This window comes from Vicugna pacos, chromosome 17 (assembly GCF_048564905.1).
Source record: "Vicugna pacos chromosome 17, VicPac4, whole genome shotgun sequence".
Lineage (NCBI taxonomy): Eukaryota > Metazoa > Chordata > Mammalia > Artiodactyla > Camelidae > Vicugna > Vicugna pacos.
The window spans coordinates 3,708,287-3,724,156 of record NC_133003.1 but is presented as its reverse complement, the minus strand read 5'-3'; the positions used below and the strand labels follow the sequence as shown (position 1 = coordinate 3,724,156).

At 40.2% G+C, this 15,870-nt stretch overlaps 1 protein-coding gene across 1 annotated transcript in view; it reads left to right on the top strand.

Moving 5' to 3' along the window:
* Positions 1 to 15,574, top strand: part of LOC140686647 (serine/threonine-protein kinase Nek10-like) — a 133,941-nt gene extending 118,367 nt beyond the window's left edge. The window contains 5 exon segments of the mRNA XM_072940850.1: positions 908 to 1,018; positions 8,285 to 8,393; positions 11,257 to 11,309; positions 11,392 to 11,447; positions 15,526 to 15,574. Coding sequence (XP_072796951.1) covers positions 908 to 1,018; positions 8,285 to 8,393; positions 11,257 to 11,309; positions 11,392 to 11,447; positions 15,526 to 15,574 — 378 coding nt within the window.
* Positions 15,575 to 15,870: the final 296 nt, after the last annotated feature.

Genomic DNA, 15,870 nt, shown 5'->3' with positions numbered 1-15,870 from the left:
TTTGTCATATATAGCTTTTAGGTATTGAGATATGTTCCCTCAATACCCACTTTGGTGAGAATTTTTATCATAAATGAGTGTTGAATTTTATCAGAAGCTTTTCTGTATCTATTGAGATGATCATGTGGTTTTTGTTCTTTCTCTTGTTGATGTAGTGTATCACATTGATTGATTTGTGTATGTTGAATCACCCTTTGGTGTTTGATTTAGGGAGGTGGCAACAGTAGGGAATTGTCAGATCGAAAAGGTGTCTTCAGGTACTTTTCCATGCCTTCTCCACTCTAACCTGTGACTTCCTACTACTTACTCCTCAAATCTAACTCATCCTGGCTGGGCCCTAATGTATACGAGTTCATTACTCTTTCTTCCTGATAAGATTGGTCACTGCCGTCTGATTTCTCTTTCTGATCAGGTGCATATTCAGACATGCTCACAGGCAGGCTTCTGATGATGTGCTAACACAGATATGGGCTTCCTGGTCCATAGTATCAGGTCCTTCAGGACAAGGACCAAGATTAGCGTGTTTAGCATGGTTCTGGGCATGACACAAGAGCTGGAGCATCACACAGAATGCATCTTTCTTTGTCAAGCCCGTTACTTGCAAACTTAATTCAATTCATATGTGCGACTAATATGTAATTGAGTTGTTTTATGAAAAATAATATCAATAAAATGAAAAAAGAGTAACATAAGTAGAACTAGCCTTTTGAAAGAGAACAGAGTAATATATTTGTTCTGGATTGTAGAATGAACCAGTGGAACATCAAGTCATGCTAGTTAGGGTAAAATTTTACTTCTTATTTAGTCCCATGCATTGAGTACTGTGACTGACCCTCAGTAATGCTTGCTGGGACTCAGCTATGCATTGCTAATGACTTGCTTATAATGATTTTCTTATTTTATGCAGCTTCCTCCAGCTCTGCACCACAATTTGAAAAGAAGGGTTATAGAGAGATTCAAGAAAAACCTCTTCAGCCAGCAGAGTAACCCTTGCAACTTGAAATCTGAAATTAAAAAGGTATGGTGCTCTACATACAGGAATTCTTTTTGGCTACCAAACAAAAACACATCGTAGGAATTAATTTGTCTGCCTCCTGTGCTTTCATCATCTACTTAAGCTCTGCCCACTATGAAAGGGCATTGTCCATGGTTGTCTTAGTCCATTCGGGCTGCTACAGTAAAAATACCATAAGATGATGTGTTTAGAAACAGCAGAAATTTATTGGTCATTGTTCTGGAAGCTGGAAGCCCAAGATCAGGGTGCCAGCATGGTTGGGTCTGGGATGGACCCGCTTCCAGGCTGCAGACTGCTGACTTCTTACTGTGTCCTTACATGGGACAGGAGGCAAGGGAGCTTTCCCAGGCCTCCTTTTACGGGCATTTTAAAAAATAAGAACACTTATATAAGGACTTTATCCTTCTGGCCCAATTTACCGCCCAAAGGGCCCACCTCCCAATATCATCACCTCAGGGTTAGGTTTTAATATACAACTCCGTGGGGGACACAGACATTCAGACTGTAGCATCACTTGAGATAGTAAATCAAGGCTATGACTTTGCCTCTAATTTTCTGACCTTCATTTCTGAAGCCATCAGTCTCAGAAGAGTAATAGAAAGTTGTTTCAATATTATTGTATGTTTTCCTAAAAAATGTTATTAAATATATCTAAGTGTGTATCTATATATGCATTTACTATAAAATATATATAATTTAATATCTCATACACACACACACACACACATTAGATAGTTCTAGTCCAATCTTTATTAGGATACTCTTCAACAGACCACTGAGTTTAGTTTTGCAACTTGGAACAAGTCAGCTAACATCTGAGGCCATGAATTTTCTCAGCTATGAGGATGGAATGAAGCATTTCTACGTTTCTTTCCATAATCGACATTCTGCAGTCTCCTAGACTGTGGGTGCTGGTAGATATTTCTATTCTTAAATAAGGAAACCAAATCACCAACAGGTTAAGCCAACCAGGCAGAAGGAGAATTGTTTACCTCTGGTTAGCACAACTTGGTGACAGAAGCCACTTTGTCCTGTTTGACAGCTGTAGGGACACAGGATCATCTTTGCTTTCAACCTGGCTGAGAGGTAGATTCAGTTACCCTCTGTAGGGTGCTCTGCACCCTTGTCTGATATTTTAAGCTCGTGGTGGTTCATGCCCTTACAAAACTGTACAATCAGGGAGGCAGGCCTTGCCTCCTGTGAGCTAAAGAAAGCTTCCACTTGGTGTATTAACCAGTTCATCCACTGAAACTTTGTTTCCGCATCAAGAATGACTCTCCCCTTTCTCTACGAGTTTTCACTCTTACTGTTGTTTTAAGTAGCTCATCATTCAAACAGACTCGCATTATTACAGTTTCTCCAAAGGCAGTGAGTGTGTCATGTTCATCTTTGAATCCCCAGGGTCGTACCCAGTGCCTGGTAGGTGCCTGATGGTTAATATTGTTGAGTATCAAATAAATTCTATGTTGGTGCACCTGCATGCTGTCTAACATGGCCTATGTTGGTTCTATTCTTTATTGCTATGTAAGAATTGATACATTTATATACTTCTGCCTGAGAAGAAAGAACCCACCTTGTCCCTAGTCTGAAAGCTAAATGAGGCATTTGTGACCTGTTTTTCCCCCTTTGTGATGTAATCTTTAGCAGCGGGTTTTGTTCAGAAATGGCTTTTTCATCCACTGTGCCATCACAGAGGAAGGGCTCGTTAGCTTTGACTTCCACAGCCATCACACACCATGGCCATGGAAGCAATGGTAACAATACACGAAGTGCACTCAGTTTCCACCTCCCCCTCTGAAGCTCCCCCTGAAATCCAGTGACTCCGCACCTGCAGTCTGAAGGTATTTTCATGGGATGACTGTGCCTTACTTATGAACCACCTGAGACCTGGGGAATACAGATGAGCCAAAACATGGACGAGCCCTTTTCTGAAAAATGAATCTCTTTATTTTTTGACTCACCTGATGTGTCTTTGGTCCAGCCTGCTCAACCTTGGCTAGAATTGCAGGAGAAATAAAGCATCTGAGTAAATGGATAGGTGTCTCTGAGGACCAGGATTTTCAGCATGGGAGAGATAGCAGCAGAGACAAAATAGAAGGTATTAATTCAAATTAGAATTGGAAAGATCAGTATGAATGTGTATGAATTCATGATAAATCTTATCTTTTAAAAAATGCTCATACTTCCAAAAATTTCACCAAGTTTGTTTAGAAACTAAGCAAGCAGCACTGTGCTCCCTCTGCACCCACAGCTTTGGAAATACAGCCACAGGCAGCTCTAGAGCAGAAACTGAATGAGACTAGGCTGGAATATCTTAACATCATAGGGTGCAGGGCAGGGATTCTGTCCAGGGCTCCCAAGGGTGTGTCAGAGGACTCAGGAGCCCACTGCTCTCTGTTGCATAATTAGAGCATTGAAGAGAATGATATCCACAGTGGATCAAAGGCACCAACTAATGTTTAAATCTAAGGCTTCATGGTAGTGGAAAAAAAAAAGAAAATCACTTACTGGTTACCTTTGAAAGACAGTGAGTGACCAACACCTTATTTCAAAAATTGTTTACAGAAGGAAAGTATCAAACATTTATTCTGCCTTTCCCTTGTGAATTCTGTCTCAGGGTAACTAAATTGATGAGAGGGAATTCTCTCATTACAGAACTCCCTCAGCTAATAAGTACCGAAGGTGTAAAAACACTGTCATTTTGCAGCCCCTTTAAAGAAGTGATGGGTCTTGACATGCGCCTTCTTGGTCACTGACATCTCGAAAGAGGGACAGCCGGGCATCCCATGCTTCCTCATGGGCGTGCGTAGCACCATCTGTGAAGTTTACCGTAAAGTAAACTCTTGAACCTGCATCTGATGAGATGCTAAGATTTAATAATTAGATAATAGTGAGTGTAAATACTGACATTTGTGTAACAAAATGGCCTCAAAAGCCTAATAAAACCTAATAGAAAGGAGCTGTAGGTTAGAAGAAATAAAAAAAAAAGGTAATACTTTGTGACTTAACATGTTAACATAATTCAGTGAAAGAGGACAAGGAAAACCTAAAGAAAGAAAGATCAGAGGCCTGGCGAGTGAAGTTTGATGAGTAAAGTGCTGAAACTTTTCTCACTTCTGACACCTAATCTCATTCATTTTGGCTTAATTTCCTTCCTAGTCCTTCCTCATTTGATTAGCTTCGAACTCGTTTATGTAGTTGTCCCACAGCAAAGATAACCTTATTTTATGATATGAAAAGAAGATACAGTTTGGGGAATTTAATGAGGATTACATTTGTAGTTTCTTATTGTTTTCTTCTATTTAGTTTTTTGCCCAGAAAGTAACTGTGTTCTCAGTTGACCAATGAGGCGGTAAAATTGTTCAATATTTGCTCAACATCAGTGAGTTTGGGGAGGGGGAGGGTAGTGACAGTGATAGAGCTTTTTCTCTTTAATATCGACTTGTTTTGTTCAAAAGTACACACAACCATTTGCCCTTTGGAGCTGTAGGTGTTTGTTCAGAGCAGAAGAGCCCTTTTATATCAGTTCAGAAGGAGGATCGTACACGTTCTTCCAAGCAGAGCATAATGCCAATGAGAGCAGGTATCCCTCAACTCAATATTCATGAGCCAAGAGAGGGCCCCACAGTGCTGGTCTGGGACTGGTGATCCACCTCGTGACATCAGCCAGCCGGAGAGGCCACTGCTCAGAAAGCTTCTGTCATATCACCCAGATTTCCACCTTCTGGGCGAACATTTAATTGCCATCTGGTATGTCCAGGCTTGAACTCACCATCTTCCTCCTTTGTTTGCATCAAATATCACTGGCAGCATCCTTTTTCCTTCTGCTCGGTCATCAAACCGTGCGGTCACCTCCAGATGTTCCACTTTATCTCTTGCATCTCCTACCTCATTAACACCTGAGGAGTCTTCATTGTGCATGTGGTTTTGCTTGGCCTTTGATATTATAGCCCTGGTCCTGCCAGTTGGAAGCGAATTACTTTACATCTCAGATTCCTCACCTGTAAAATGGGCATAATGCCTAACTTACAGGGTTGTTGTAAGAACCAAATAGAACATCAAATGTATCTAGAATGCAGTAAGCACCAACTAGTGGCTGTAGGTGCTCCTGTTATTAAGTAAGAATATTTGATCTTCAGTAGCCATTCCTTCCTTCTGATTACCACCTAGTCTGAAGTCTTGGTACCCTTCTGATACTGATCTCCTGTTGTTTTTTTTTTAAAAAACAACTTTTATTGTGGTATGGTTCCTATACAGTAAACTACACATATTTCAGATGTACACTTTGATGAATTTTGATAGATGTCTACACCCATGAAACTACTGCCACACTCAAGATAGTTAACATATCCAGCACTCCCCAAGAGGTGCAATTTTCAAAATCCCAATTTATCCCCTCCCACCCCCTTTAATCCCTGGTTACTGTAAGTTTGTTTTCTATGTCTGTGAGTCTGTTTCTCTTTTGTCGATAAGTTCATTGAAGTGCTTTTTTTTTTTTTAGATTCTACATATAAGTGATATCATGCAGCATTTTTCTTTCTCTTTCTGGCCTCACTTAGAATGACATTCTCCAGGTCCATCTATGTTGCTGCAAATGGCATTTTTTTTATGGCTGCATAGTATTCTGTTGTATAAATATAGCACAGCTTCTTTATCCAGTCATCTGTCGATTGACATTGGTGTTGTTTCCATGTCTTGGCTAGTGTAAATAGTGGTGCTGTGAAAATTGGGGTGCACGTGTCTTTTTGAATTCTATCTTCCTCCAGATATATGCCCAGGAGTGGGATTAATGCATCATATTGTAGGTCTATTCCTAGTCTTTTGAGGAATCTCCATACTGTTTTCCACACTGGCTGCACCATACCACATTCCCACCAGCAGTGAAGGAGCATTCCCTTTTCTCCACATCCTCTCCAGCATTTGTCATTTGTCAACTTTTGAACGATGGCCATTCTGACCAGTGTGAGGTGATACCTCATCATAGTTTTGATTTGCATTTCTCTAACAATTGGTGATGCTGAGCATCTTTTCATGTGCTTGTTGGCCATCTGGATGTCTTCTCCAGTCGGTTTTGCCAGACGTTGGCAGTGTTCTTAATCACTTGCTTCCAGTTTCCTGCCTCCCCATCTGACTCTGGATCCAGCTGCCTTGGCCTCTGCTCTCTGCAGGTGCCTCCTCCTGATCTGTCTGCATTCACCCCATGGCCCCAGCCCCATTCAGACTGTTATGTGTATGTTGAATCCAGAGTGATCCTTTTAAAACAGAATGTGGTCATGTCTCTCTCTCTCTCTCTCTCTCTATCTCACACACACACATGCACACACACAGACACACACACACACACACACACACACACACTGTTCATGAGTCTGAGTATAAAATGCCAAAATTCTCACCACGATGTTCATGTCCTGTTTGGTCCAAGCCTGGACCCCTCTCCCCACCCTCACCTTTTACCACTCTCACCTTTTGCTGCCTCCTCATCGGCCACAGGGCCCATCTACCATGCTGCTTCTTCCCCAGCCTGCACATGCTGTTTCTCCTGCCCGTTATGTTCTGCCCACTCCGTCCTTTACTTACTCTTGTCTCTCAGCAGAAGCATTATTTTAGGAAAGCCTTCCCTGTCTCAGGTCTGTCTGTGACCTCCTAGAACCACCGGCCTGGCCTTCAGAGCATTCAGCTCAGTTGCAATTTTACATATATCCAGGCGGGTATTTCACAGACACATTTTTCCCTAATTAGGAAGTCAGCTCCAAGAATACGGTTCTTGGTCACCATTGGTGGTTTTCGTACCTTGGATCTGTGCATGGGAACACAAGGGTTGGTTTAAATTACTCCCTGAATGAATGAACAGTACTTGCTTTCCTCTCTTCAGCCTAAATCCCCATGCCTCCAGAACATGGGGTTTACGTCCTAGCCCTGTATCACTCTGCCGCTAATGTGCAACGCCCAGCCTCTGCCCTCGATGTCCTCCCACCTGGAACGTCCACTTGGCTTCCTTGTGTTCATCCAAATCCAGCCTTTGAAGTTCAGCTCCAGTGGGCCCTCTGCAGAGCTTCTGAAAACCTTGTTGATAAAGGGGGTGAGAAGGGATAAATTGGGAGTTGGAAGTTTGCCCCTCTGAGGGAGTTATGGAAATGTTAGGTGGTGATGGTTTCCTCGGTGTATCCATCTATCAAAATTCCTCAAACTGTACATCTGAAATATGTGTAGTTTACTGTACAGAAATTATAGCACAATAAAATTATTTTAAAAAATAATTTAAAAAACCACATTGGTCTTCATACTTTAGCATCCTTCTATGTGCAAGTTTAGATCGCAGCACCTCATTTCAAACTTCCTTATTTAATGAACAGAGAATATGAATCCAAGGTAACTACTGTGGCATAGTCTAAATTGTTCCTTTTGCTTCTGGTTTGTTAATATAAATTGGCATTTTTAAAGTATATTGTATTACACAGGCACAAAACTTGGCCAGCCCAAGTGCTGGTTAAAATGAAAGTTGAAAGGAAGTTGAAAATTTCATTAAAAAAATTCAGCTCTATAAGGGGAATTAAATGATTGGAATTTTAATAAATTCTGGCTTTTAGTGAATTACTCTTTCCTTTGCAATGTTGAGAATTAATTTGTGGAGATTAAAATTAATTAATGGTGACTGATGAAGATGTATTAAAAAACTTGTTTGCCTTGGTGGGACAAGAAGGCATTTTCAAAGCAGATAAATGACAAAGTATAGATTTGCTCTATACATAATGTTCTGTTGAATAATTGGAGTTTATTCCTCCCACAACTGATAAAAATAACATTTTGGCATTGCAGACCCCATGCCATTATTTTTCTATCCATTTTAAGTTTGTTCTCATAAGACTGTAAAGTGTAGGATGTGTGTGTGTGTGTGTTTCACCTGACCAGGGAACTGTCTGCTTGCTTTCACTGTAATTTGCCTGCCTCTAATTTATAAGTCCTTTTTTCTGGACGGTGGAGAGGGTGGTTGGGGAAGGTAGTTTCATTTATTTATTTGCTTATTCTTAGAGGAGGTACCAGGGTTTGAACCCAGGACCTCATGCATGCTAAGCATGTGTTTTACCCCTTGAGCTACACCATCCCCTCTTAAAAGTCCTTTTGAAAGGAAGAAGATGGGTCTTTATCTGTGTCAGAGTGATTGACAGCCGAAGAGCCCCGGTTCCTCTTGCAGAGACACGCACGGAGATCTCATGTCACTTGACTCTGAATGTGAAATAAGATGCAGTTTTACTTTTTCTGTTTCAGTTTTCTCAGGGATCTCCAGAACCAATTGACCCCAGCTTTTTCACAGCAGATTACCATTTATTGCATCATTCATCAAGGGAACACAGCCTGTCCCCAAATAACTCAACAGGTAATGGTCTTCAACACAGGAATATGGCTTTATGAAGAAACAGATTGGTATTTTTCTTTCTCTTTCTGGCTTACTTCACTTAGAATGACATTCTCTAGGGACATCCATGTTGCTGCAAATGGCATTATGTTTTTTTATGGCTGAGTAGTATTCCATTTTATATAACACAGGGAAATACATTCAAGATCTTATAGTAGCTTACAGTGAAAAAGAATATGAAAAGGAATAATATATGTATATTCATGTATGACTGAAAAATTGTGCTGCACACCAGAAACTGACACAACATTGTAAACTGAGTATAACTCAATCAAAAAAAAATGAAAGAAAATAGTTTGGATCAACAGCTATCCTCAAAAGATTATCTTCAATTTAAAATAAAAATAGATCTTATATTTATTATCTATGATGGTAGTTGAGAGGGACATGCAGTAGGAGTCTGGCAATTCCCTGAGATTTACTTTACCTACTTGGGACAGCTTCCATGATCATTAATTAATACCAGAAGCAAACAGAATCCATGTGGTTAAATTGTATTTCCTTTTATTTCTTCTTAACTGATGATGGGAAATCAAATGCCCAAAAGCATCAGGGAGATAAATAGCAGAAAGGGAAGAGTTTGAATAAAACATAAAATTTGAAACATACCTGAAGAATCACATCAAACGTATTTAATTTTTTTCTTTTTTGGAGAAATTTCACATAGGGAGGAAATGTAACTTAGGGATTAAAGGTGCACACTCAGTCACTGAGTAGCTGACCTTGAGCAAACCATTTGACCTCGCTGAACCCCAGTTTCCTTGCCTGTAACATGGGGATAAAAATGTTACGTGCATTTTTGGATTATTTCAAGGATCAGTGTAAATACATAACAAATGCTTAGCCAGTATGTTTACGGGCTGAGCATAGTGTAACTCTCCTTGTTACGTGTGACTCTCAGAAGAATTCTTCAGGCTAATCTGAGGCTGTAGAATTCCTGCATAATTTTTGAATCCCTGTAAACTACAGTTAGGTCCCTCAATGGGGCAGAAACAGATGTGAACCTTTTCGGGTTAAATGAAAACCTACCATTTCCTCATCCAAGAACATCGCTCATTGCTGGTGTGCTTTTGTTGATGCCTACCTTAGGCAGATCATTTCATATAACAATTATCAGACTTTCCCCAAGACTTGGATTCCTGGGATAAAGCTAACCTGGGCAGGCAGAATTTCATTTAAAATAGCCCCTGAGAAATGTATAAGATCAGATAAACTGTTGTCTAAATTCATTTGCTTTCATATATTTCTTAATTGGAGTACCATTTATTTGCAATATTGTGTTAGTTTCAGGTGTACAGCAAAGTGATTCAGATATATATATCTGAATATATATTATATATTCCTTTTCAGATTCTTTTCCTTTTATAGATTTATAAGATATTGACTATAGTTCCCAATGTTGTATGGTAATTCCTTGTTGTTTATTTTATATACAGTTGTGTTTATCTGTTAATCCCATATTCCTAATTTATCCCTCCCCCCAGCCTTTCCCCTTTGGTAACCATAAGTTTGTTTTCTGTGTCTGTGAGTCTATTCCTCTTTTGTAAATATTTGTATAATTTTTTAGATTCCACATATAAGTGATTTCATACAACATTCGTCTTTCTCTGACTGACTTCACTTAATATAATGTGGCATATATACACAATGGAATACTACTCAGCCATAAAAAAGATTTTAAAATACTGCCATTTGTAGCATCATTGATGGAACTAGAGATTGTCATAATAAGTGAAGTAAGTCAGAGAGAGAAAGACAAATACCACATGACATCAAATGTATGTGGAATCTAAAAACAAAATAAGACAGCTGAACTTATTTATAAAACAGAAAGAGACTCAGAATGGAAAAGTCACTTGCTTTTAAAAGTATCTCCCAGGGCAGGTCAGTCAGTCACAGGCCAGACTTTTCACAGCAGCAGCTCCGTTGAGGGAAGAGCTCTGGTTGAAATCTCTCAGTGTTCAGAGAGGGACTTGACGGGTGTTTCCAGAAGCTGGACAAATCACTGCAGAGCAGACTGGGTGTGTCCCTTGTCACAGCAGGCTGGGCAGAAGGGCAGACAGCAGAACCATGAAGTACTTTGGTCTTTAAGCCAGGCTTAAAAAGCACACTGCCAGGATTCACATCCTCACGCCTCCCCTCAGCCTTCAACCCGTTCTCTTCTCTATCCTGAGTGTGAGGGGAGCTCCTGGCCTCTACGTGTTGATTGATTAGAGTGGAATATGGTCAACACTACTTTGGGTGGCACCAGAGTAGGTTAGGCACTGGCATATCATACTCAGACTAAACAGGAAAAGAAATCTTGTCCTCTAGCTTTAAATGTATTTTATTTCCCTCCTGGCAGCCAAGGGAAGGGGTCAGATCTTTGTTGTCATTCACTGGCTATTACTTCCTCCACTAAGAATTTATCCTTGCTAGTACATTTCCACTCTTTTTGTCTTGTGGATGAGGGAGAGTTTCTTAATCTTTTCTTTGCCTTTCAGGTATTGTGTTTAGAGTCACTACTTTCCTCTTCATAAGACACACACACACCCACACACACATGCACGCACACACACACACACAAGTTAATTGGCCAGTTTATCCGACGCCTTTAAATCTTGAGTATTATTTTTTGATGGCCACCCCAAAAGTGGAAAGCTATTAAAGGAAGAGAAACAAAGCATCTGATTATTCAAAGCCAAGATAATTTAGAATGTGTTTCTAAGTACTCATCTTCATCATTAAGAAATTGACCATTTTCACTGCCCGCTTATAATTGCCAATAAAATCCAACTAAAAAAATGAACCATGTGCCAGACTTGCAATAATTTGTCTATTTCAGGTCTACCCACCAGCTTTGATCTGGAGGAGGGCATCACGTATGCACAGATGCAGGTGAGGTTTCTGCAGCGCCTCTGAATGATTCTATTTTGTTGCTTTAAATTCAGTACTAACCTGATTTCTTTTTCCATTTTAGACTGTGATTGAAGAAGTCCTAGAGGAAAGTGGGTATTACAATTTTACTTCTAACAGGTGAGATCCAGTGTTTGCTTTCAAATATTAAAGTTCAGTTTAGAACTTAGAATTCATCCCCACCAACCTCAAGTGAAAACTGGCAGCCAGTGCTGGGCAGGGGACACATGGACAGAATCCCCAGGATGAACATTTCCAGCAACTGCTGGGACTTTCCTGAGAGCCCCCTTCTGACCAGCTTGCCACAGGCAGCTGGCTGTTCACACTCGACCCTGTGTGTTCCCACCACCAGAAGCTGCAAGAAGGAAGCCCAGAAGACTCTGACCACCGAGAGACTGCAGCTCCACGTTGGGCGTCAAAATCTGTTACCAAACTCAGGTCCAGCAGCTCGCCACTCAAAAATCAGTACTTAGGAGTGACAAATGTTGGTAGAAAGGACAATTGCCTTTTATTTGAATGCTGGCAGTCTGGGGCGTTGGTGGACTTAATGTCTACAAATACAACTCCAAAGAGTCTGCTCAATCATGAATGTTCTCAAGGGAAAAAGAAAGTGACCTCAGTTAAATCATTGAGATGGGAGTCAGAGTCATTTCTCTCCCCTCCCCCCCAATATGCAGGTGTCGACCTCTTGTGATTTTTCCTTAGACGCCATCTTGTTCATAGTTTGTTCATAAGATGACTGAAGGGGAAGCTAGGAAAGAGAACTTGTCATCTTTTGATTACTTAGTCTCCATTTCTATTTCTTTGATCTAGGAAGCAACCAACATGTTAGACAAGGTTTTGTGTGATCAAAAGATTTGAAAGGTGCTCTAGGGCTGGGGTTGAACAGGGCATGGGTGTGCCTGATTTAAGGTTACTGACCAGACAAAGGGACCTCCTACAGAGAGCTCTTTCCTTCCAAAAGCTGCTTTTACATTAATCTGAGAGGGAATCCCAGAAAACTCTGGTAGGTATTGAAAAACTCAAGATTTCATTTTCAACCAAATTTCCATTGTGGTAATTGAACCACAATTGAACTTGTTCCCACTGGGAATCTGGGTGCTCCAGGACTGAGGGAGCTGGGATCCTGATCTCATATTCCCATCAGCCCTTGTTGGAGGCCTCTTTCCCCAGGGGACATTAGTTTCCTGGCATTTCTGGCCTCCTCTAAGAGTGGGCAAAGCAGATTCTAGAGGCCAGTGAAATCCTCAGGAAAAGGAATGCAGATGCTGGTGGTTGGTAGTCAGCCCAGCATATTTTGAAGGGGTTTGAATGAGGGGATATGGGCGCTGCCAGTGTCTACTATAAATGAATTATCTCTGGACATTGTTAAGGAGCCCACTGGTAACTGTATCATCAGATCGACGGTGAGCCACCACTTACACATCTTGTACGGCTAAAGTTTCTTTAGGAGGCCTGTAGATTCTGCTGTCCCAAAGTGGCCTTTTCTGCCTGGAGATACAACCTTTCTGTCCAGCTGATGAAGCTATCTGGTGACCACTATTTAAATTATTCTCGTCTTTCCCAGAGAAAGTGGTCTTAAAAACACCCTGTTATGGTCATTATATGGAAATTAGATCCTTTTTTTGGCATTAATTCAGTCTCCAGCCTTTTTTTCTCTTCTGTTTCAACAAGTTATTATTATCAATCACACATAAGCGTATTCAACTGCTTGTTCTTTTGGCTTGACAATGTATTTCCAAGATTCTACCTTTGTAAGTTAAGTTTTGCTGTGATTTGTAACTTCAGAGAAATGCAGGCATATTGTTAATAGAAATCACCCTCTCCGTCATCACTCTGCTCCCACCGTCCTGGAGGGATTTGTATCATTCATTTTCTATTCTCGATCTGAATACATTCAGCCTTCCGCGGATGGTGTGAATGTCTCTGTTCTTGACTTTTGGCAACTTCTTATTTCAAGTGCCCTTGCTTGTGGTGGGGCAAAAATCATACTTACCACTGTTGCATCTGCATTTTCTCAGAGACTCGGGATCATGTGCTATGACTGTCTTCAAATTTTTGCAGAGAATCAACTAAGTAACAGTGTAAAGAACTTAGGGAGGCTCTTACAAGAGGGCTTATTTTTCCTTTTTTAGAAATAATAATTTCAGCCTTTCTTTGAAATGTATGGTTATGCTTTTGAATTCTATTATTACTGAGATTTTAAAAAATCAAATACTCCTGTATTAAAAGACATTGCAGATTTTCTTATTATGGTAAATAGACAATAAGATGCTTAATAATGAAGGTGAAATTATTTAGTTATATTCAGAATTGTGAATACAATATGAAGACATGAATTTAATGATCAAGTTAAAGCAATATATGATGGTTATGACATGAAATTTTCTTAAAATGCTCCAAGTTAAAATGAATAATCCATTTAAAGAGCCACATGGCCGTGACATTCCCTCTTCAGTTTCTAATAGCAATGATAGGATATATCACTGGGGGTGAGTTTTCATGGTTTACTAGTAAAAATAACCCATGGTAGTGCTTAAAGCCATTACTTGTTCACTGGTGTTCCCAATTAATTTCCAAGAAGTAAATCAGGCTCTACATATGCACCTAACACTTCCTAAGCTGAAAACACACATAATTCCAAATATGAATCAGATCAGCTGTGACAGTAATGATTTTTCCATAGTCAAAGATAGAGGATGCTAAACATCACAGGACATACAGAAGTATTTATAATTAGTACTTAGCATCAGTAGAGTGTATTTTCCCAAATAGGTTTTGTAAATAGCCAATATCCTCAAAGATGTTAATAGATGCTCCCTGAAAAATAAAGTTCCGTGACCAAATATATTTGGGAAATTCTGAGTGTATGTTTTTCCATTTTTGGAGAATGTTAACATGTATTAATATATTAAGGATTTTGAGGTGCACTGTAGGAAAGAAGTCTGCTGACCTTGTTCACCCCAATGAATCTTCATTATTTACTTGGGACACAAACTGAAAATACCTGCCCTAGAAATATGGTTAGAAATAGGAAGCGTTGTTTTAACTCCTCCACCAGTATTTATCCAGATCTGCTACTGTTCCCATCATCCTCTTAATCATCATTGTCATCATTGCAAAATATTATACAATGATCTTGGTTCATCACCATGGCCAGAGAATTACATGCTAATTCCTGTATAACTCATGTTTACAATTTAAGACTGTCTGTTCAAACTTAGACACATGTGTACAAAGCATCGAGACAACAGCTAAAGCATTAAGCCAAGATATGTTGCATTTTCAGCTTAGATCATGAAGTTTCTGTTTAGTTAGGGATAGATAGATGAGAATCTCAAAATAAGTCTCAGGACAAGGGCATTATCTAGCTATTAGCTGTCTTTAGGGAAGTTACTGAGAACTGTTTAAATAATGGTAAGATGGCTTGAGCAGATATAGGAGAATGTCTCAAGCACAAACTGCTGTATTTGTTAAAGAAAATGGTAGCAGACACAGAAACAGCAGTGAGGGACCCTAGCCAGAATGAGGGCTTTGGGAAGAGGGGGTAGTATGGAGTTGAACTGAAGACAGCTGTGTAAGAAAATGAAGAGTGTTCAAACAAGCTGGGCCATCCCCAGGAGGGCACCACTCCTGATCATTTGCAGGCTTGTTTCATTAATTACATCTGTTACACACATAACTGTACGCTTCCTTACTGGAAGGTAACTGCCTGGCACACCTGAATTGATCAGCGTTGTTTCTGAGAGTAAAAGCATTTTGTAAGTGAAGAGATGAACAGTATATCATCGTCGTATACTTAGGGATATGCGTTAACATTTTATTTTGTGACAATGAAATATGTGTTGACATTTTTTAAAAAGTACATTGAATCAGCTTGCATTGATTTTCCTTCCAGTTAACTGTTGAACGTGTGAAATAGGCATTTAAGATACAGGCTACTTTGGAGAGGTGATTTTTCCACACTAAATGGTTGTTATCTCCCACTGAGTTTATAGTTTGAGAAAGATAGTATTAGAAGTGAACTTCAGCAAAAGGCAGCTTTCTGACAATCTCCCCATTCTGTCCTGTTTAGAATCACATTATGATTCCATGTGATTTGTTTGCTTATATACCTGAGCTGCTGCTTTTGAAATTGAATGTGTGAACTAAAACATTTGAGGCTGCAGCTAACTCTTTCCACTTCTGACTCTTCCAGGTATCACTCCTATCCCTGGGGCAACAAGAATCACCCAAACAACAGATGAAAATGCTGCATTTTGAAATGGATGTAGTTTTCCAAGTCAAGTTCAAGTTCTGGATGTGAGGCACTGCTGCAAGATGCCTAGGGATGTGGAACTGCTAGAGGAGTGTGGAAGAGAGAAGACCAGCCTGCTTTGGTGCCGGCACGGCCCCTTCCTAGAGGCACATCCCGGGGGTGCGCTAGATGCAGGATGACGGAGCTGTCAGCGTGTTCCTGGGGGAAGATCCTGCAAAATTCATCTGTGAGAAGGAAACCCACTCCTCGCCGAACTGTTCTCCAAGTTCAAAACAAAACAAAACA